We start from the raw sequence: 22,479 nt of genomic DNA, 5'->3' as shown, positions 1-22,479 counted from the left end.
GATGCACTGTTCTCGGATTGGTTTAAAATCGACTCAACTTCCATAAGCCCCACCCACTGTTTTTTATATATATAGTTGAAGTGGCTTGCAAAGCTCACACTCAACACTCACTCAAGACGTTCACAGGTGAAATGGTTGTTCTGGTCAAACCGAGTCCTCAGTTGGGCAGTAAAGCGATGGATGGAAATCACCACAAAGTAGAGGCGAATGTTCTGCTACTTGGAGCAGAAAATGTTGGGAAGTCAGGTGAGCACAAAACTGAACTTGGCTGTTTGCATACAGAAATTTCTGTCATGTTCTATGGTCTGCTTTGTTAAGCCTCCGAATAATCCTTTATTACAACTACTTGTTTGCAGCCCTCACCGTGCGATTTCTCACCAGAAGATTCATCGGAGAGTATGGGGATATTGGTACGTCAAATAAGATTTATTATAATACCATTGATAATGAACAAATTAACTATGTTGTTTATGAAACAGAAGTCTTTAATTTCACTATGCTCTCTTTCAGAATCAATATACAGTCATATTGACAAAACAGATGGGCGAGAGATATCCTTAAATATTTGGGACTCTCTGTATCCACAGGTACGATGTATATTTTGTTTGTGATTGTTGCGTTTGAATGCATAAAATTGAATTGTTGGAATACATAAAGGGGTCAAATTGTGTGTTTTTAATATATTATCAAAGGATAAGTCAATAATATTTAAATCCTTATCTCACTATAGGTTTGTCAAAAATATGGCAAAACATTTTTTTCTATGGATAAGATTTGAAAAGATGTTTTTAAATAGTTCAAATTTAGAATAATTTTAAGAATAATTATAATAATAGAATAATTAAGAATAATAGGTCTTATTTAGTTTCTATATCTTATTTCTGTAGTTTCTAAGTATGACTTTCATATAGATAGATAGAGAGAGAGAGAGACTGTCAATTTCATAGTTTGTGTTTGGATATTTAGTTTACTTGTGTGGTGGGCTCTTTATAATCATAATTTATAATATTAAAAATAAAATATATTAATATCATAAATATGAAATGATGCATGCTGTACAAATGTAAAATACCTGACTAAATGAGCCAAGATACTTTTTAAGGTGCTTAAATGCTTGAAATTTATTTGATCAACTATTAAAATTGTACCTGTGAATTGGAGAATGATGGAAAAGTATAATAATCATATGAAATAAAAAAAATTTCTGCATATGTATGAGGGAAGTAGACATGATTATACATTTTTATCATATTTAATTGAAAGACCTTAAATCCAATCCGTGGCATTTTGACAACGTTTATGCATTCATGGAGGTTTTTGGGATCATGCTTTCTGGGTGAGGTTAAGTGACTTAATCTTTGAATTCTGTCTCCTCCAGAGCTGCGAAACAACTGAATCCATCAGTGACAAGCAGCTTCAGTGGGCAGACGGCGTGATCCTGGTCTACAGCATCTGTGACCGCTCCAGCTTTGAGGTGGTCCGGCAACAGGTGCAGCTCATCCGCCAGACTAGGAAGCTGTCCGCATCTGCCCCGATCATCATTGTGGGGAACAAGCGAGACCTGCTGCACCAGAGAGCCGTGTCGAGCGAGGAGGGCAGACTGTTCGCCCTCTCCGCAGACTGTGGCTTCTTCGAGATCTCAGCAGCTGAAACCTACCACGGCGTGCTTCTGGTCTTTCATGAAATACTGGATCTCATCAAGGAGTCCAGAGCACTGAAAAGGGGGATGGCCGGAATCAAGGGCATAGTCAGAAGTGTGTCCGCAGTGTTTGGAAAGAAATGGGAGTAAAGAACTGAGTTGGGGATGTGAAAGATGATGAGCATGATGAAGATATGAGGCCCCTGGCAGCCTTGCGTCTAAACAGCTAAGAAGACCCTCGGGCCAATGGGTTTTTGGAACCGAAGGGGGCCACTTTCGCCTTATTAACCTACATGGATGGTGGAAAGATAAAGAATGAGATGATAGCATGTTAAAAGTTTAGAGCCCAGCTTTATGGTTAAGTAAGGTAGATTAAGTTTGTTACAGCAAGGTGATAAAAGAGGTTCTGAAGATAAGTGATCCTGGGCTTTGATTTAAGTTGGTCACAGCAGGGCTAGGGTATTGATATGAACCGAGAGACGGTCCGGATCGATTGTAGTCCTTGTCATTTCTCAAAGAATGATCCTTCAGCTCTGAAAAGATGATGTAGATGAATTCGAGTGATCTTCTGCTCTGGATCTCAGATGCCTGAAATATAGAGTTGGACTTTATCCTCTCTGTGTTTTCCTCTTCTGAATCTCCACTGACATTTAGATGTGAATGATTAAATGTGGTGATTGGGAGGAGACTATATATAGTAAAGTGTGTGTATATATATAGACATTTTATGTATATATTGTAATGTTCAGAACATTGTTTTCTGTGTAGTTTCTTTGAGGTTGGTGGTACTATAAATGTTATTTGATGTAAGGCACGTTCACACCAAGGATAATAGTTGTAACTATACGGTTTTATTAATAATTCTAATTCTATGAGAATAGCAAAGTCTAAAACACAATTATAACGATAACCACATGAACGATATAGTCAGAATCATTTTTGGAATGTTTTCTTTTCTTGCTGATAAACGCTAAGAATATGGACAGCCAATCAGAATCCATCCGAAGAGCTTGAGCATTTAAAGTGGCAGAACTTTACCATGCGTACCATGTGTACGCCAATATAGTTATAATTGTTTTTCATGTTGTGAACGATCTAAGAAGAGTGAGATATGAAGAGTGTCTGTACATGCAATGTAAACAATGTTGCTGTAATTAGTTACAGCAACTTAAAATTTATTGAGGACTTAAATATTCAACTAAAGTTAACTAAACTTTAGTAACACGAACACATTATTTAAGTTGAAACTACACATTATTTCTTATTTTAATGTTGTGAGGTTTTGGTAATCACAGCAATAATTTTTACAGCGTGTTATTGCCCTGTATTTACTTGATATTTACTGTATTTAAATGATATGCTGTTTTTAGTTAAAGACCTTTTTGAGATGTTTATATTGTTTGTATTTCAATGTTCGATTTCAATAAAGGAAAAACATTTACCTTTGTTGCACAATTAGCCATTCATTCTCTGCTCAAATAGTACTCAACATCAATAACATTTTATAAAATATTTTATTACATTTAGAGTCAATGTTACATTTGTTACAGGAAAAAAACACTAAAGGCTGTTAGGATTTATCTATAAATGGCCACTTAGTCATTTAACACCATTCCATGCCTGTCTATGTATAACACAGTTCAGTTTATGTTTCTACCTTTGTAACAACACATCCTTTATGTTAAAACATTAAACAACCCATGAAGAATCAAAGTAACATTAACCATGTCATTTTATCCTCTCCTCTCAATTCAACACGCATGACCTTCGGCTTTTAGTCAAATACATTTTCAAAGGGTTAATTTCCAACTGACTAGAGTCCTGGTGCCATCCTGTTTCACTCACTCCATTAACCTAACTATCAGTCATTAGTCACAGTTTATAGATTAAACATTGCTTATAGTGTATAAGAACTAAAAAAGCTAAGGAATAAAAGTACATTTATTTAGTCTAAACAAAATGTTGTGTTACATGCCAACAATGAATATATAGAAAAAAGATAATTTCAACTCATCTGTTGAGTTGTTTCATAATCAGGCATTCAAAGCTACAAAGCACCACGTACCCAAACGGTTTTGATTACACTCTAAGTAATATGCATAGCTAAAACAATGCTTTATTTAGCTTTGAAACCGTCTGCACGTACTGAATGCTGGGCTAATGATTTTATTTAAAAGTTAGCTTGTAACTGCACTGTCTCCACAATAAGATTTGTTTTTGTAGGCCTACTAGAGAAGTCACTGTATGGATTGTTGTTTGAAGGTATGTTTGCTGTACTATCCATAACAGCCTGTGAGCTGCAGCAATCTGTGTTCGAATGATCTGTGATTGCATTTTGGTTTAATGGATGAGAAAAGTGGAGCCTAATGTTCTGTGGTTTCCACCACAGGTATGACCTGATCTTCAGATGAAGGGCCAGAGCTCAGAAACTCAAAAGCTTGTTGGCTCTGTGATACTAACTGCATAATAGGAGCCAGCAGGACCTCGGTGGCCGAGGAACGGCGGCGGATCACATCGGTAGTGGACACAGCCAGTGTGTCAAGTTCTGGAGGGCCCGAGGGCTGGGAATCTAGCTTCAAACTGCCTTTTCTGCCATTTGCTGGGACTGGGGTAGGAGTCGGAGAGGGAGCTGGGCTTGTTGGAAGCCCGCTGGTGGACCCATGACGGGAACGGGCATAAAGGCTTCTGCGGCGACGTGGACGACCGTCCATGGCTTTGAGGAAGAGGCTGTTTGCGAAGGCACGGCTGGAGGGACTCTCAGGAAGTTCATCTGGAGTTGGGTTGTTTGCTGCGTCGAGATCAGAAACCTGTTTTATCTGAGAGAAAAGAGAGGGCAGAGTCGTAAGCTAAGAAGACTCTGATACTTTTGATTCTTTTGAAATCTTTATTCAACAATTTAATTCATCCCAGGCTTATTGGAAAAATACACTTTTAGCGCCTCTCACTGAAAATAACATCCCACCTCTAAACCTCTGCTTAAACCTGACCGATAGTGTTAACAAAAGTGCATTTGCTGAAAAACCATGCCGTTTAACGTTTTGAGCTGCTTTATCGTGACTCGTTTCACAGACCAAATGTTTTGACATAGGAACTGCTCAAAAACAAGTCTTTATTATTCGATAATCTGCCCCTGCAATCATAATATGTGTAAAAAAGAATAAAAGTACTTGGTGTTTTACTGCCACCAGTGGTCATTTAATGTATATGTAACTGTTTTGAAGTTTTGGAGAAAAATTTAGTAGGTAGAAGCAAGTTTAAGATAATAACATTATTAATAATCATTCAATGAATAAGAGATTATTCTGATGCCTACATAGCCCCAAACAGATTTTTTGTAAAATACTTGATTTTAAAAAACGGTTTATGCTGTCTTTGTTTCAAATTCAAATGCCATTTTGCTAGCCTTAGAAGATACAAGTGTTTATAGACCACAAAATCCAGATATGTGACCCTGGACCACAAAACCAGTCACATGGGTCAATTTTTTTAAATTGAGATTTATACATCACATGAAAGCTGAATAAATAAGCTTTCCATTGATGTATGGTTTATTAGGATAGGACAATATTTGGCCGAGACACAATTATTTAAAAATCTGGAATCTGAGGGTGCAAAAAAATCGAAACATTGAGAAAATCGTCTTTAAAGTTGTCCATTTATGTTCGAGATTGTGCTGAATTCACTCACAAAAATAAATGTTTTATATATTTACGGTAGGATATGTACAAAATATCTTCATGGAACATGATCTTTACTTAATATCCGAATGATTTTTGGCATAAAAGAAAAATCGATAATTTTGACCAATACAATGTACTGTTGGCTATTGCCACAAATATACCAGTGCGACTTGTGACTGGTTTTGTGATCCAGGGTCACATATTGCCAATTTGGTTTGAGCATCAAGCTCATTTAAATTAACTCTGCAACTGAACAGAAGTGTTTTTAGACCATAACAGTTCTTATATTTGATTGAAGTTTAATTAAGCTGTATAATGGCCTGAAACCATTATGTACCTGATCTTCAATTGGATACTGTGCTAAAAAAAAAAAAAAAATTGAAAAGAAGCACAGTATAACATAGAGAGAAAATAAACCAGGCCATAGACTGTTTCATGGGCCAGCACGGCCTATAAAACACAGATTTACTCATTTAGTTTAAATGGGAACATATTGACATATTTAGCTGTGTTCATCCTATCAATACCCTAGTGAAAAAAAACCTATACCAAAATGGATTTAAAATACCTTTATTTCGTACAATACTACAAATCCATTAATATGTTTACTGACATATCGCTTGAGACTTACTGGTATAAATATTATAATTAAACTTTATTTGGAGTACTTCTTTATTGCACAATGCACATTTCTTAATATTAAGCTTAAAATGGTATGTGTGTGTGTGTGTGTGTGTGTGTGTGTGTGTGTGTGTGTGTGTGTGTGTGTGTGTGTGTGTGTGTGTGTGTGTGTGTGTGTGTGTGTTCTCACCAGGTCGTAGAGCGGGGTGGTGTTGATGAGCAGCTGTATGAGAATCTGTCCCAGTTCCAGTAGATCATTCATGAAAGTGTGTACCTGAGTATGTAAAGCCAGTATCTGTTGTACAGGGGGCAAAACCTTCAGTGCCTGTATACGTGATGTGAGCTGAGCTACAAGCAGAGAACGCAGCTCCTCCACACGATGCACCTGAGACGTGTAAAAAGACAGAAGCAGCTGCAGCAGGGACTCCACCATCTGCATCATCTGCGTTAGACCCACCTGAGCATGACAAATTACAGACAATACCTAATTAGGAAACCAGTAACAATGATAGACCTGAAACTGACACCGTTAGGCATTAAAAAGCGAATGTGGCAGAACAACTGGTCACATGGGCTGAGGAATACGCAGAACTTTAATTCAGTCACGTTTTTATTGCTGAACCTAGTGGCCTGGAGTGGCCTAGTGGCCCCGTTGATCAAGTGGCAGTAATGGCTCTATTCACATAATGCCTGCAGGAACGTGAATGGGTTTTTGCGGGATACACTCCCTGCTCTGTGCAAATAAATCAACAAACAACAGAAACTGTAATTGCTGTGAAAACTGGTATTGTCAGTCACAGTTGGGGTTAATTAAACTTTATAAGACTAACAAAAGAAACAGTCCAACATTCTTTTAGTCCTGTTATTCTAAATAATTTCATTTCATCATGTCCTATTTCTAAATGTCCATTTTTTGCTTTTTATTCTTCTTGTCTCATTTCATTTGACCTTGTTTAACTGTTCCCATGGCCACTCAATCATATATCCACTACAGTTTAGTGCTTTAGAATAGAATTGCTGTTTAGTTTGTGAACAAATCAGTGTTTCAAACAAATATTTTAAGTGAATTAATCTTTTGAGGGAACAAATCATATTTATTGGGCAGAAAGAATTATGAATGTGTAAAAATAATTGATGAATATATACTTAACTTGATGTAAGGATGTTTTTTTTTCTTCTATAGCTTGATAATAAATCATAACCAGCAGTTGACACCATGGATAAAAAAAAACTCTTTCTGTAATCTAGTAGAATTGTAGACATGCTAATCTTAATAAGGATGATACGACTTGTCATGAATGACTCAGATTAAAGGAGAACTCCGGTCAGTTTTAACATTGAGCTCATTTTTTTGTACATTTGGAGTGCTGTCAGTACAGAGAACAACAACAAAAATCGGTGTTGCCTACACCGTGTTATCCTCTTTTTAAAATTTGCACCCTGTTGACTTCAATGGGGCAAGTTTTAAACCTGCTTTTAGCCTCTTAACATCCTTGATGTGTCATTACAAGTGCACAGCCAATGTGAGTGATTCCTTCAGAGTGAACACGGTGAATCTGACTGCAGTAGATGTGAAAGATATGAATAAAAATTATGTTTATTCAGCCAGCGATCATACCTGTATTTACATCCTGTTTTAGGTCGAAGTCCAAAGTAATCGATTGTCGAGTTCACGCGCGTGATCATAGGTACTAAACCTATGCGCGTGAACTCGACAATCGATTACTATGGACTTCGACCGAAAACAGGATGTAGATATCTATGGTAAATACAGGTATGAGCGCTGGCTGAATTATTATCATTTTTATTCATATCTTTCACATCTACTGCAGTCAGATTGACCCGTGTTCACGCTGAAGTAATCACTCACATTGGCAGTGCACTTGTAATGACACATCAAGGATGTTAAGAGGCTAAAAGCTGGTTTAAAACTTGCCCCATTGAAGTCAACAGGGTGCAGATTTTAAAAAGAGGATAACACGGTGTAGGCAACACCGATTTTTGTCGTTTTTCTCTGTATTGACAGCACTCCAAATGTACAAAAAAATTAGCTCAATGTTAAAATTGACCGGAGTTCTCCTTTAAGTAAATGATTCAGTGACTCACTTGTTGCTACCTAAGTAACTTGCAGAAAGGGTCACTGAACGAACCAATGAACAAATCTTTTGGCGAAGGGATTCAAAAGATTTGAATTACTAATATTAAAACCACTAGAGTATAATTTAGTTTGTCTGGCAGCGTTTGTGCTGCTAAACGCATTTAAAACGAAATGCATTTGAAGTTGTAACAAACTCAACATACATGTTTTGAATAACAAAAAGATTTTGAACATTGAAATCGTACTGAAGTCTGATTTATTAACACAGACCACCATGCCACAAGCAGCCAAACTCTCACGTGGAGCTTCATCTGATGCCAGCCAACGTGAGCGTGAGTACACAGTGCAAAAGAACAGGCCCAGGCTAGCAGACACAGTCACAAACAGTACTGATTTGGCAGCAGGACCCTCCAACTATTGGTGGTTAATGTAGGTGAAGGATAAAGTGGGTCAGCCCAATTTAAAGGTCCTCTCTGTGTTCTCAATTCCCATTGTCTTTGGGCCACCACCTCACCGCCAGTCCACTGCACAGCCCGTGACCAACACGTGAATTACTGTAGGAGATTATACTGCCAAGTCTCACTGTTGTTTGTGTCTCTGACAGCTCAGCATCACTGTCGGTAGAATATAGTCTGTCGCTCACATTTCTGCAGCCCAGGCTCTCTGGGGCGTCTTTTAGAGTTTATTAATGAAGACTCTTTTGAACACGGTGCGCTGGAGCATTCGTTCTCTCAGGTCCAATTACCCTCCACCCTACTGCTGGGAAAGCACAGAAGGACCCTGTACAGACAATACTCCACCTTGGCCTTTTGATCCTCAGCACACAAACTCGTCAACTCATACAAAACATGTCGGAGATAGGCCATGTGTCTCTAACAGGTCAGTTGAGGTAGGGTGTCTCTACTGACCTGAGAACAAATACAATTTTGCCAAACTGTGGTGCACTCTATGCTTCAGAAATGCCACTGGTTAGATTCTTTTGATTAAAGATACAGGAAAAAAACAGTAATATTGTGAAATATTATTACAAAGTTTTATATTTTAAAATGTAATTTATTCCTGTGATGGCAAAGCTGAATTTTCAGCAGCCATTATTGTAATCTAGTGTCACGTGATCCTTCAGAAATTATTCTAATATGCTGGTTTTCTGCTTAAGAAATATTTCTTATCTATCTATAAATTATAGAAACGTCTGTCTGTCTGTGTGTCTGTCTGTGTGTCTGTTATTCGCATATCTCTCGAACCATTAGTCCAATGGATTTCAAACTTGACAGGTGTCTTGCTACGGGCACGAGTGCAGCGCCAAGTTTGACGTTGTTTGGATGAGAAATGCAAAAGATATCGTTAAATATACCGGTAAAAGAAGCACTTAGAAGGCTGTGGTTTAAAAATAAACATTCTGACATAAACACTCTGGCAGCTAAACATTAAGTCAGCTACACTGTTTACTTCTGAATATTATATTTTATTCATGGCCATCATTTGTAGTAGCCTATTCACAAACTGTTTGCTCAAGCGTAGCTTTTTTTTGGAGTTCACTGTGTAGCCTGCTCCCTGAATCGTATAGTTCAATTTTCCGTATTTATTGTATGTCATTATGTCAGTATCAGTATTTGCTTTCTACCATGCACAAATAAAAATGTCACTGAACTTTTGCTGTGTAATTGTAACAATGAGCACTCAAACAAAAACTAATTTTGCATGGGCACTTTGCACTACTTCTTATTAATGTTGAAAACAGTGGTGCTGCTGCTTAATATTTTTTTGTGGCAACTGTGATAAATGTTTTCAGAATTCTTTGATGAATAGAATAGAATTTATTTGAAATTAAAATTTTGAGACAATGTAAAATTCTTTAATGTCACTTTTGACCAATTTAATGCTTATATAAAACTAGAAGTATGTTTGTCTCCAAATCTCCTCATGGGTTTGTGGGTGTTCAAGTCACATGCAGTGACCGCCAAACAGCACGTAGCATTAGGTCCCACTGGGTTTTCAGCTCAATCATGACCATCCTCTCTCTAAACAAGCACTCCAATTAAAAGCACTGCTGCTTGACTTCTTGATTTCAGCCTTGATTTCTAGGAAACAAAAAACTGCTTTCCTTTTACACAAACAGGAACGTTCCATCATTTATTTTTATAGCCATTATGACTCACTAATAGACTCACTAATATGCTAGACTATAAAATGATGAAGTCTGATGATAAAGTCTCTATCTAGCCTAAACACTAACTTTAATATGAAGAAGTGTACAAATGAGTGACTGACAAAATCTGAGGTAATGAATCTACTCCACTACCAAGTGACTAGAAGCATAAATGTAAAATAATACATTGTAAATAAATTCTGTGTAATCAAGTTGGTACAGTGTTGTACAGTGTGAAAAATCTCATATATAATGCTTTCAGCTCATGTTGTAATACAGCTTCTCTCGTCTTCCCCATGTCCTTTCCTGCTTGAATGTGTCTCAGGGGTCATCATTTAGAACAAGTAATTGCAGTGATTTTATTCTATGCGAGTGAGGGTGAGTCTGCAGACTAGACAGGAAGCCCTGAGGGTGGCAGGGCAGCGTGAATGACTGCAGCATGGTGAAGCGGCACGTAGAGCGTCTATTTTAACTTCGTACTCAAAGAAGAGGGGATAGGCTATAGTTTGAGGACATTTTGATGAGGCACTCCCTGTTGATATCATCTTGTCAGTGTTTATTGTTGAGTCTCTCACCAAGACATGTCTGCATCTATACTTATTTTGTGAGTTAATCTTAGTCTTGACTCACACATTGGGTCTCTTTCAGTCTTATTTTAGAACCATTGAGATGCTATTATAGTTTTTTATTAATAATTTGAATTAGTTTTTCTTTTCTGTTTTCATTTTAATTTTAATTAAAGTTTTAGTATTTAAAAAAAGGTCTAAATTTCCGTTTTCTATAAATCTATTTATTAATTTTTATTTCAGTTTAATTTTTCAGTTTAGTTTTAGTTATTTCAGTACATCAAGGTAAACTAAACTATGTTTTCTTGGCAACTGGCTGAAATAAAATACATTTCTGTACATTTTATTTTCTTTCAGTAAATGTTATTTTATTTCAAGAAACGAAAATGGTTTTATGGTTTTAGTTAACTGTAATAAACCTGGTCTCTTTTGAAGGGCCAAAGTCTTTTTTATTCTTCTGTGTTGGATAGCCAACTGAAAACATTTAGATTAAAGTACGAAAATTGTTAAATTGGAATATGAATACAACGAGCTTGGTTCCCCATTATCAGTGTGACATATATCAGAAACTGATTCCTACATGAATGTTGTTCGGAGCCACTGAGAAGCAGTTAGTTTGGCGAGAGAGTATTTGTCCTATTCTAAAGAGTCACTGAACAGAGCTTTTAGTTAAGATAAGGTCAAAGATTTAGTGATGAATTATTTCTGTACATGGGCCTACCGTTTCAGCAGCTGCCCCCAGCATCTGCAAAACACTGTCCACTCTTTCTCTCAGCTTCAGCAGTCTGTCGTTCAGCTGAAGGTACAGGCACAACAACAGGCCACGGATCCGCGTCCACATCCGAGGCTCTTCTTCTTCATCCTCCTCATCCTCATCTTCATAGCTTTGCACTATTCTCTCCCACTCACGACCTGCAAGATGAGACAAATTGCTTATAATTTCAATACAACCACCAATATTCAGATTTCAACTGAAAGAGGCAGATTTCAACTCTGAGCTAAATAAAAAGAAAGCTGATTTTCAAAATTGGGTTTTCAAATTGTGGTCCAGGGACTGCCAGGGTGCCTCAGGGGGATGCTATGGGGTCCATGAAAAAATGTTTTAATATAATAATAGATATAAATAAACAATATAAATAAGTTACAGAATTTGACATGATTGCAGTTTTATTCTGATTTCTAACGACTGGTCTTTAATGATGAGATTAATGGCTCTTTAGTTGTGCTAAAGTACTTGCAAAACAGAAGACCAGTTGCGCCCCCTTGTGGTAACGTTTTGTGTACGCATGAAATAAATGGTAAACCTTCTCTAAAGTGCTATTTCATGATTATTTCAGATAAAAATGTGTCTCCCTGTCTCAGTTCAGATGAATCCGTGTCACACTTTCTTACGCAGCGTGGGTGGCAGAGGTAGATAGTACGCCACTGCCGCCTCTGACTGAGTGATGAGCTCATCCAGGCCAGCGGTGATCACGCGCCCTGCTGCTGAATCCTGAGCTTCCGCCAGGAGGCGCCAGCTGAGCTCCACCACCTCACCCCACCTGTTCACGGCCCTGTCCAGCTCATCGTTTACTCGAGACTGCGCACCATCCAGCCTCGAGAAGAAAGCGTCCTTCAGATTAGCAACCACCTTAGAGGAGAGAAGACAGGCAGGAGTGCACCAAGAGGGGAATGGGGCAGAAAAAACATCGAGCTTACGGGTTACAGGTTCGGTTATCATAATATGTTCACAGAAGTAAAACAAAAACGCACCCAAGTTTCAACAGAAACAGCCACAAGTACATACCTAAGTTACTTTTATCCTACTTTATCTTAGTAAGTTAGGTAAAGAGTTAATATATAGCGGTTACACTACATTAAACCGTTTTCTTTTGACATATTACGCCGTTTCAAATGGTCTTTCAGTAACGTTAACCAAAAAAAGTGCGCGAAAAGACATCTGAACTAGTAACATAACAGCAGAACATTGACGAAACAAATAGGCCTGTATTGTCACTGTTTATCCATATTTATTTACATATCAAATATATTACAAAGAAGTATTTTGTTTACAAAAATCATTTAAGACTTTTGACTTTCTTAACAAAAAACGAAATGTGGTCAAGTTCTGCATATTTGTAATCCTTTCTTCCAATATCAGTAAGTTAGTAGATATATTCTGACAGCTCATAGTCGATATACCTTACTTCTGTTCAGTACCTTAAAGGAACACTCCGACTTTTTGGGACTTTAAGTCCATACATACCTTTTTAATTTCTGTGCGTTCTGTAAGTGTTATTTGACGCACCCACCGCTAGCCTAGCTTAGCACAAAGACTGGATGTAAATGGATAAGGTAGCATACTAATCCCAATAAGTGACAAAATAATGCAAACATTTTCCTATTTACATGTTGTGATCTGTATAGTCACAGCGTGTACAAATAACAAGGCTATATGAGACAGAGACCATTTTTAATCGTATAAATACTGGGAACTATATTCTCACTAGGCGTAGGAGCACAGCTACTTGGGCGCAGCACACGAGACGCCCTGTGGTGAGGAGCAGAGAGTTCGCTCAGAGTTGGAGTAATAGAGTCAGCAATTACTAGATAGTAAATTTATAGTTTACAATCATGGGTGTTCGCTGTATCTTGTCTTACAGCTTCCAAAGTTTGTAACTCTTCGTCTGTGTATTCTAGCTCAAAACTATATGGTTCTGGATCTTGGTTTGATACCCAGTAAAATTCCTCTGACAATTCCTCAAAGTCAGCCATGATCACGAGTCACGTTCGCTACTAGCTAGTTAGTCACGTTTGTTTTGTTTACGGAACCATCAACAGGGCGTCTCGTGTGCTGCGCTAATCACTCCGCCCAAGTAGCCACTCCGCCCCAGGTAGCTGTGCTCCTACGCCTAGTGAGAATATAGTTCCCAGTATTTATACGATTAAAAATGGTCTCTGTCTCATATAGCCTTGTTATTTGTACACGCTGTGACTATACAGATCACAACATGTAAATAGGAAAATGTTTGCATTATTTTGTCACTTATTGGGATTAGTATGCTACCTTATCCATTTACATCCAGTCTTTGTGCTAAGCTAGGCTAGCGGTGGGTGCGTCAAATAACACTTACAGAACGCACAGAAATGAAAAAGGTATGTATGGACTTATCTAACTCTGGGGGATACTGTGAATAAGCTAAAGTCCCAAAAAGTCAGAGTGTTCCTTTAAATCACTTTATTTAAAGGGCTGCTCGATATGTTTAATTCAGTCAGCAAGCCAAGATGCAGAACAAAAAAAAATTCCTGTCCTGGGTTTCTTTGTTTGCCCTGGATTGCCTGTTTGTATTATTATTAAAGTAACGTTAGTGCTTGCATGTGGATTCTCTCTCCACTTAATCCCTGCCTCTCTGTTACAATTAAAGTTCACCTAAAAATGAAAATTCTGTAATTAAGTCACCCTCATGTCTGTTTTAAAAAAAAATTTGCGCTCAATTTTTTTTTCTTATCGCTTCATAACATTACATTTGAACCAGTGTAGTCAGATGACTATTTTAACAATGCTTTTACTACCTTTCTGGGCCTTGAAAGTTGCAACGATGATGCAACTACCCCTTTAAGGTAAAATGTAAAACTTGCTACAAACTTACTATATTACTAAAGGACATGTTAAAGCAATAAAATAATGTTAAAGTATTTAATTTTGTTTATGTGCAAATGTACTTTTGTTTATTTTGTTTATTATTTTATTTAGGTTTAAAAACGGCAAATTATTAAAATAATGTAATAATTCTAAATAAATTTAAATATATTTAATACATTTATAATAAATCATTTAAAACTATATTAAATTTGTTATTCAAAATAAATTTGTTGGCTTTTACCAGACAGTCAAGATAACTGCCACGTGGATATTGACACTCTTCTTTCTTGCACTCTCAGGCACTCACCTCATCTGTGGGTTGTTGGAGGATAGGGAAAAACTTCTCAAGTTGCTCCAAACCCACCAGTGCAAAACTGTTCACCGCCTCAACTGCAAAGGCCCACATACTATTGATTCACTTTTATTACCCTTAAAGACTTGCATGTTAAATTATGTTTTAGCAGTATATCTGTGTCTTTAGTCCAATTATGTCTTTACTATAAGCATTTGATCTCCTTTTTTAACCAGACTCACTTTCTGGTTCTAGGTTCTGTAGCAAAGGTGCTGCTTGTTGCAGAGCTGCCGTGGATGCACTGCGGACACCCAGCTCTGCTACTCCTCCCACAAACCCGAGCAGCGGATAACGACCTTTCACGCCCATGTAGACGGAAGAGGCCTGCTGCAGCGCTGAGCTGATGAGAGGCAGTTTTGCCACACGCTTCAGCACATTCCCCTGCAGAGGCAAGTCAGTGTCTTATTGAACATGGTAATGATGAATTACTAATTACTAACGTCACCTGAATCTGCTGCTAAAAATAAATCATCCACCCGCACCTACGATTTTCTCTGATTTAGATATCCACACCCGACCCTCACCCGACTCTCACAATTATTCAAATGATCCGTGTTAAGAGTGATGATATGGTAATATCATCTTATATCATATCATATTAACATCATATTACACTGAAGTAGGCTGCTTTTAAAGTTCTTCTTTGGCAAAATTGCATTTCCTTAATAGCCTAAACACAGGCATTACTCCCTTCAAACTTAAATTGGAATGTCACTGTTTCCGTCACTGCAACTTCCCGATCACACACACAAAAATTAAATACGTACAGCCCAAGTAAAGGCTGGATATAGGCTTTATTGGTTTGTCATAAACACTGCTTCACAGCCCATTACATATGACATACCTAACACTTGATTCGTCCTGTTTAACTAAGTAAAACGCTGACAATGCAAGAAAGCTTACCTCACTGTTTTTTGTTCTGGACATGTCTGCTTTGCGCTGTTGAGGCAAAGCAGAGAACATAAAACATTCAAGTGTCCTATTAAAGTTCTATTATTTTTATTATTTTATTATTCTATTATTAGTTTCTACATTTTTACTTATGTTTTGTGGAAGAGTAAAGTAGATGGGTGAATATAGATTCAAATATCAGCATATTAATACCAAACAGTAGGCATATTCTTCTGCCATCTGACAACGTCATTCAATTTCAACTACGTCAATACTGATCTGTATAAATTAATTTGACCTGCCCATGCCAAGTCAGATGATGTCACATGACAATACTAGCCTATGTTTGACACAACCTCGCTGTGGAAATTTTATTAAGCGTTTAAACCACACAGGCCAAAAATGACCTAGCATTCAAACAGTGAAACAGTGTCATGCAACATCAGAAATTATTATGGTTAAATATTGTTTGTTTGTTTTTTTAGATTTTTGTTTATTAAAAAATAATGGCCAAAAGACTAGTTTATTTTATATTATATTTAGATGTATATTTGAGAAACATTCCTGCAGTGAATAATGTTGTGAGATTAAACAGTTTTAGTGGTTTAGAAGCTGTCATTTGATCATGATGCCCCTGAAATATCATTTCAGGTAATGGCCCAAGCCCTCCGACCAAAACCAATGGAATCATCCAAAAACAGGCATTTTAAAAATGTTTTTGAAGTCTTTCAAACATATCTTCTGATCAAATGAAAATTTTCAGAATGTTATCTCATGGAATAATATCCAACCGTGTCAAATCTGATCAAAGCATTCTCACAGGCCTGTTTATAATCAGATTCACTTACTGCACAGAGGGGGCGCTCTTACAGATCCCAGTGTAAGTCAGCACTGCTGCTGCTACAAAAAAGAAAATAATCTGAATTAAAAATGACATTAATGACAATAATCATAGCAAAAACCTGTTTATAATCTGCCTTAATAAAATGGGTCTTCTGTGCTGGATTAATTTGTTTAGTGAGTGAAAAATGTAGAATTTCTTTTCTTTTTTTTTCTTTTTTTTCTTTTTTTTAAGATCAAAACCAGACATGTGTGAATTTGAAACAGACCAGTGATCATTCTGATAAAGTCTCCAGTGCTCCAGGCCATGTTTGCCTTGCATTATCTAATAAATATGTTGCAAATATAAATATGGGTAGCTGATCCCTGGTTAGACACCTGTCTATGCTGACAATTACAGTAAACCAAAATAATCAACTTCTCTCAGATACTTTTTGGACATCAGCAATAGTTATGATAAAATACATTTAAAATGTTCCACAAATTATGTTATAAAAAAATAATAAATATATTATTTTGGGCCATTATGGATAGATGATATACAATAGACACATTTGTGTATTAAGATTACATTTTAAAATACACATGACCATCTGCTATATTTACAGTTTCACAACAAATTAACCCATTTCTGAGAGTATCTGTTTGACTACAAATTGTGTGTTTGTCATGTTTTAGTTATTTTCAAGTAGACGGTAAGCAGACAGCAAAAAACGTCAAATCAGAAACAGTTCTTACCTTTAAATGATTGAGTGTTGAGTCCTTTGAGATGGTAAAATGTAGAAATGGTAAATATCTTTTATAGATATTTGTCACAAACCCACTAGACTTGCCCTTTCTATTAGGTCTCAGTCCTTGTCTGCTGTGTCTGAAATGAGGGTTTTGTTGGATGGTTTTGTAATTTTTCATGGTTGGTGCATGTGATGCCCCTCATTTAGGGTGCGGCCAGTCCACGCATGTCGAGACGTTTCTAAGGTGTTGTTTGCCAGTTTATTGGTTTACCTAACAGTGACAAAGACAGTCTTGAGAGTGTGTGATTTTATGTTTCTCTGACATTCCTCACATCAGCTCTTTGATTTACTTACATTAATGCAGATGAAAAATAGTGTAGGACTTGTGTGGGGTATCACGTTTATACCAGAATTACGTTTGTTCCCTAAAACAAGTGGAAAGACAACGTACATCAGTGCAAATCATTATTGTAATCAACAGACAAGTAGAGTTGTGTAAATGTATTAAATTAGGTTACCTAAACTAGGTTGTGATGTATGAATACGTCTGCTGTGTACAGAGAGTCTACTCAGATATGTCTAGTCAGTTATGATTTTAATGTCACAGTTCAAAAGTTTAATGGGTGTTCAGCCCCATTTATATCAGCATTCCTGTTCTGATTCAGAAATTGAATGAGGAAGAATGGACTACCAGAAGCTTGAGGTTTCTTCTGAGAAAATCAATCTTTCATTGGAGATGAGGTACATTAAGATCATCTCATGTTGCCATGTCATTATTGAAATCCTTCACAAAGGCTCTCTTTGGAGAGTAATGTAGTCTCATATCCGTTTGTCTCAATTCCCAACTAAAAAATTTACTCCGTAAACTGGACCTTTTAATAAGTGTAAACAATCGTTTGACAATTTGAGCCTGGGAAATTTCTCAGACTTTCCATTAAGGTTTTGTAGCAAAAGAGGACATTATTTCATTACACAGTCAAACATGTCTGGTAACATTTACATATCAGAATTGTTTACTATCAATAATGTTCTTAGTGACATTAGAGTGAGACACAAGAAACCTTCATGGTTTCATTTAGTAGGCCTAATTGGTAAATAATTAAATTTTAATTGACGTCACTGCTCACACCGCAGATATTTGCTTTGGTCTAGCTTTAATGCCATTCATTTTCTTTAAGGTACTTTTTTATATAGATTTTATAACGCTAAGTTGTCATGTCATTTTTTGATTTTTATGATTTTCTAACGTTATTAGGGCAGTTAATACAATTAAAAGCCCTATATACCACTATTAGGGGTGGAACGGTACATGTATTCGTATTGAACCGAATCGGTACGGGCGTCACGGTTCGGTGCATGAATTTACACGGAGAATACACGGTATAAAATAAATAAAACTCGCGTGCAAATTAATTAATGTAATGCGGAACTACTGTTAGATATGCGGGTTCTTTAGGGACACCTAATCTGTAGCCCCGCCTTAAGATAGGTGACGGGCTCTGCCTCCGCAGCGCGAGCGCCTCCCCAAATAGACAAGGCATTTCTACTTCGCTCTCGCCGGCGGTGTACAATTCTTTGAAACGACAGGGTGCGACTCGGTGTAACTGTCCTCTAAACCATCAGGAATCAGCGGTGAGAAGTAAGGTACACTCGTGAATGTTTATTTTAGTAACTTGTTACAATACAACAACACTTTAGTACACCAAAACCACACTACAAAAGAATTGTGTAACCAGATTATTCCTTGTGACATTAGAAAAAAAATGGATATGAGAACGTAACCTACAACTAAATTACATTATTTCTAAACATTTTTATTTAGTTTTGTGAACCTTTTTATAAAACATGGCCATTTATTTTTATTTAAAGGGCTTATGTCTGCTATTGTAGGCTTATTTTGTTAATGTAAGCAACTAATTTAGACTCAAGAACTGGGTGCCGGTGCTGTGAGATGTACATGCTCGGCCAGATTCGGCTCGAAGTCGTGCGTCTTCGGATGCGGAGCCGTGCGCGCTAAAAAGCCGTGCACTGCACACCGCCACGCGAAATGTGACCTTGCGCACCCAACGCGCACGACCGCCCAACACCGCAATGACGACATTTTTGCCACGTGCACCCTCGCGCTCGTGCGTCCGCACATAAATAAGAGATGCTTTATTTAAATTTTTATAGCTGATTGTCTTATTTTGTTTACATCTTACTTTACACACTTCAGGGTAGACTGTTGCAGCTAGCTCAGGGGAGAGACTGTATGACACTAGGTAGTACAGCCTGAGACATGCACAATAAAAAAACATATTTTTTTTCCCTCCATTGTACCGAGCTCGTACCGAACCGTGATGTCTGAACCGAGGTATGAACAGAACCGTGACTTCTGTGTACCGTTTCACACCTAACCACTATATCACATTTAAGGCTGATTTATACTTATGCGTCGGACCTACGCCGGCGCCTCTACGCTGTAGGCAACGCGTTGGTTTTCATTTATACTTCTGCGTTGTTGTCCGCGTTCACGCGCGCAGAGGGAACATGTGAAACCCGAGGGAGCGATGCTAGCAGACCAATCACAGCGCTTGTGTCCGTGTAGAGTTGACGCGTTGTTACATTTTTGGAGAGGTGCACCGTGCACGTCAGGGTACGCCGAAAGGTACGCGCGCTACACACAGCCTACGACGTAGCTACAGCGTAAGTTCGACGCAGAAGTATAAATTGGGCTTTAGCCGACGTGACATGTCAATGTCCTGGGCAACTTTCCTCCACGCAGCAGCCTTCCGATTAATGTCTCTATAACCCTCATCAGAGAGATCATACAGAATTGTACATGACACTGACAAAATCAACCGTTCTAATCTCTCCGCCATTTTCGCTTCCGAAGCTTCCGACGGTTTTCAACGGTGTAGTACGACGTCCGCTGGGGGCGTATTGCGTATTATGGAGTTGATTTCAACTGCCAGTGTGAAGGGGATAGTTCACCCAAAAATGAAAATTCTGTCATCATTTACACCCTTATGTTGTTCCAAACCTTTATGAGTATCTTTCTTCTGTTGAACTAAAAAGAAGATATTTTGCTAACCAAACAGTTGCAAACAGTGGGCCCCATTGAGAAAAACAAACAAAAAAAAAACAGGCCGTCAACTGTCTGGTTACCATTTTTCTTCAAAATATCATCTTTTGTGTTCAACAGAAGAAAGAAACTCTTACAGGTTTAAAACAATTTGAGGGCGATGACATGATTTATTTTTTAACAAACTATCCCTCTAATATTGATTATATTTTGATTTACAAAAGGGCCTTGTTTAATTTTAAATCACCCATCTCAAGCAGACGTCATAAGAAAATATCCAAACACGTTAAATATTGGAGTGAAAATATACTAGAGAGAGAATTCACTTGTGTATCACGTTTATTTTGCACATTCAGTGGGGTGTTAAGAACACTAACATACAGGTGGGTGTGTAACATTAGCAGAGATCTCACAGCATTTTGTAGTACATTATACGTCAAATATTCACAAGATATTTTTTTAGTTTGCACTTATACAACATTTTTCACAGTTTCCTGCCAATTTAATTTTGAACACCAAAGCGTTTGTGCTTAGGTCACAAATTACTTTGTCATTTCGTTTTTTTTTTCCTTCTTTTTTAAAAATGTATTGTTTTTTTTTCTCTCCTGTGTGTTGTTTCTCACATGGGTTGAATCTTTTAATACCTTTCCATTTTGCCATGACAGTGATCCGACACAAAGAAGTATCTTCTACATGAAAGCTATTACTGGGTGGATAGAGTGCACTTTTATACAGGGAGTGTGAATTTAGCATGTTAGAAGCTTGAATGGAAAGGAGGCATTTTTCCATCTAGAATTACAGTTTAGAATCTTACACCTCTATGATAGAGTCCATGTGCCATGCGACCAGCTGACTGCTAGTGGCTAATTTGTGGGGAATTAAGTGGGAATGTTTGCAATGTATTTTTGAGAAATGACACCGTGTTTTGAGCTTCCCAGATCAGTGGTGGTCCCTGCTCTGCTGGGTCTGTTGAATCCTGGGCAGATTTCCTACTTGGCATGGGGATCAAGAATGTAAAGAATTTGGTTCCTGTTCTGATTCCTGAACGGTCAATTAACAATTATTTTTTAGTATTTTTAAGAAATAAATATTTAAGGGAAAAATGCAACTGCATTGCTAAATGATTAAATGATTTCAGTAATAAATACATTTAAAACAATTCTTGACATTTTTTAGAGGCCACATAAATGCAGTCCAATAATTGTTCTGAAGTATATATACTAAAAATACCTAAATATACTCAAACAAAAATGTGACAACTATTTATTTATTAATATTTATAAAATACTAATAAAAAAAATACATAATGTATTTTTTTAAATGTATTTACTGTAGTTGTGTTTGACAGTATGTCTACAACTGAAGAGTTCAGATGCAAAAGCCTCTAAGTGCCATCTGAAATTTTCTTCTAGAATGATCATTTTTATCAAGCTTGTATATTTAAGTTCAGTAATTTCACTTAAATAGCAATGAAAATTACCTATTAATTGTCATTTAAGTGAAACTACTGAACTTAAATATACAAGCTTGATAAAAATGATCATTCTAGGAGAAAATTTCAGATGGCACTTAGAGGGTTTTGCATCTGAACTCTTCAACTATTGATATAGTTGTTTTGTGGGTTTGATACATTAAATAAAACTGACTCATTAAGAGTCCTTTTGTTTTTAGAGAATTGTACTAAAGTGCATTGTACATTTTTCATTCATTAAAAAGAACCGGCTCATTAGAGTAATTCGTTCAGGAAGCATACTACACTGGTTGCACAGGTTTCAATTCACTAAAAATTAATTAGTAACTTTAATGTAATCTTTAAGTAGTAATCTGTTTAATGCTGTAGATTCAATAGTGTTTTTTGTGGCGCTGCTGAATATATTGTGCAGGAAACTGAGAAAACAGGAAACAGTTTTTTAATACGTTTCGTCTGCATCAGCGAAAAAATGCATGTGCGAGAATTGTTAATGGAGTCGAACGTCATTTGGTTCCAGTATTTCTTTCTAATGGAATCATTTCTGATTCTCGGTTCCCAACCTTAATTCTGCATCCATATGAAATACAGACAGTTCTTTGTTAGCAGTGAGGAGCACCAATCAGAGATAAAGGCCCAGGCTATCAGCAGGCACACTGGCAAACCATCTAGATCTTGAGGGTAAGCACACTAAATCAAATAAATGACTGTACCAATTTTCATCATAAAAGAGAGATGTGGAAAAGTGGTATAAGACA

The 22,479-nt window shown here is 37.2% G+C and overlaps 2 protein-coding genes and 1 long non-coding RNA gene across 3 annotated transcripts; 1 reads left to right on the top strand and 2 right to left on the bottom strand.

The window, feature by feature from the left end:
- The first annotated feature begins 57 nt into the window (after positions 1-57).
- On the top strand, positions 58-3,079 carry LOC308704994 (ras-related and estrogen-regulated growth inhibitor-like protein). Its single transcript, XM_081389769.1, has 4 exons — positions 58-246; positions 357-410; positions 511-587; positions 1,379-3,079. Exons 1-4 carry the CDS (start codon positions 132-134, stop codon positions 1,787-1,789), a joined length of 657 nt encoding a protein of 218 aa, XP_081245895.1. The 5' UTR covers positions 58-131; the 3' UTR covers positions 1,790-3,079.
- Positions 3,080-3,135: 56 nt separating this feature from the next.
- On the bottom strand, positions 3,136-15,569 carry plin6 (perilipin 6; the record flags this gene model as incomplete). Its single annotated transcript, XM_081388059.1, has 7 exons — positions 3,136-4,455; positions 6,131-6,397; positions 11,475-11,665; positions 12,146-12,383; positions 14,683-14,765; positions 14,910-15,108; positions 15,561-15,569. The coding sequence occupies 7 exons, from the start codon at positions 15,567-15,569 to the stop codon at positions 4,003-4,005; spliced, it is 1,440 nt and encodes a 479-aa protein (XP_081244185.1). The 3' UTR covers positions 3,136-4,002.
- A 79-nt stretch (positions 15,570-15,648) lies between these two features.
- Positions 15,649-17,316, bottom strand: LOC308704997. Its single transcript, XR_014031859.1, has 3 exons — positions 17,197-17,316; positions 16,467-16,518; positions 15,649-15,666 (listed from the first exon to the last, which is right to left on the bottom strand). It is a non-coding gene; the product is annotated as an uncharacterized lncRNA (long non-coding RNA).
- Between the last annotated feature and the right edge of the window lie 5,163 nt (positions 17,317-22,479).

This window comes from Scardinius erythrophthalmus (genome assembly GCF_964197995.2).
Source record: "Scardinius erythrophthalmus genome assembly, chromosome: 16".
Classification (NCBI taxonomy): Eukaryota; Metazoa; Chordata; class Actinopteri; order Cypriniformes; family Leuciscidae; genus Scardinius; species Scardinius erythrophthalmus.
This window is presented reverse-complemented; position numbering and strand designations above follow the sequence as displayed.

Bases quoted from the DNA above. Each gene is read 5' to 3' on its own strand.
- LOC308704994 (XM_081389769.1), top strand. From the start codon at position 132: ATGGTTGTTCTGGTCAAACCGAGTCCTCAGTTGGGCAGTAAAGCGATG. The intron at 411-510 runs GTACGTCAAATA...GCTCTCTTTCAG, and splicing joins CGGAGAGTATGGGGATATTG to AATCAATATACAGTCATATT. The intron at 588-1,378 runs GTACGATGTATA...TGTCTCCTCCAG, and splicing joins GGGACTCTCTGTATCCACAG to AGCTGCGAAACAACTGAATC.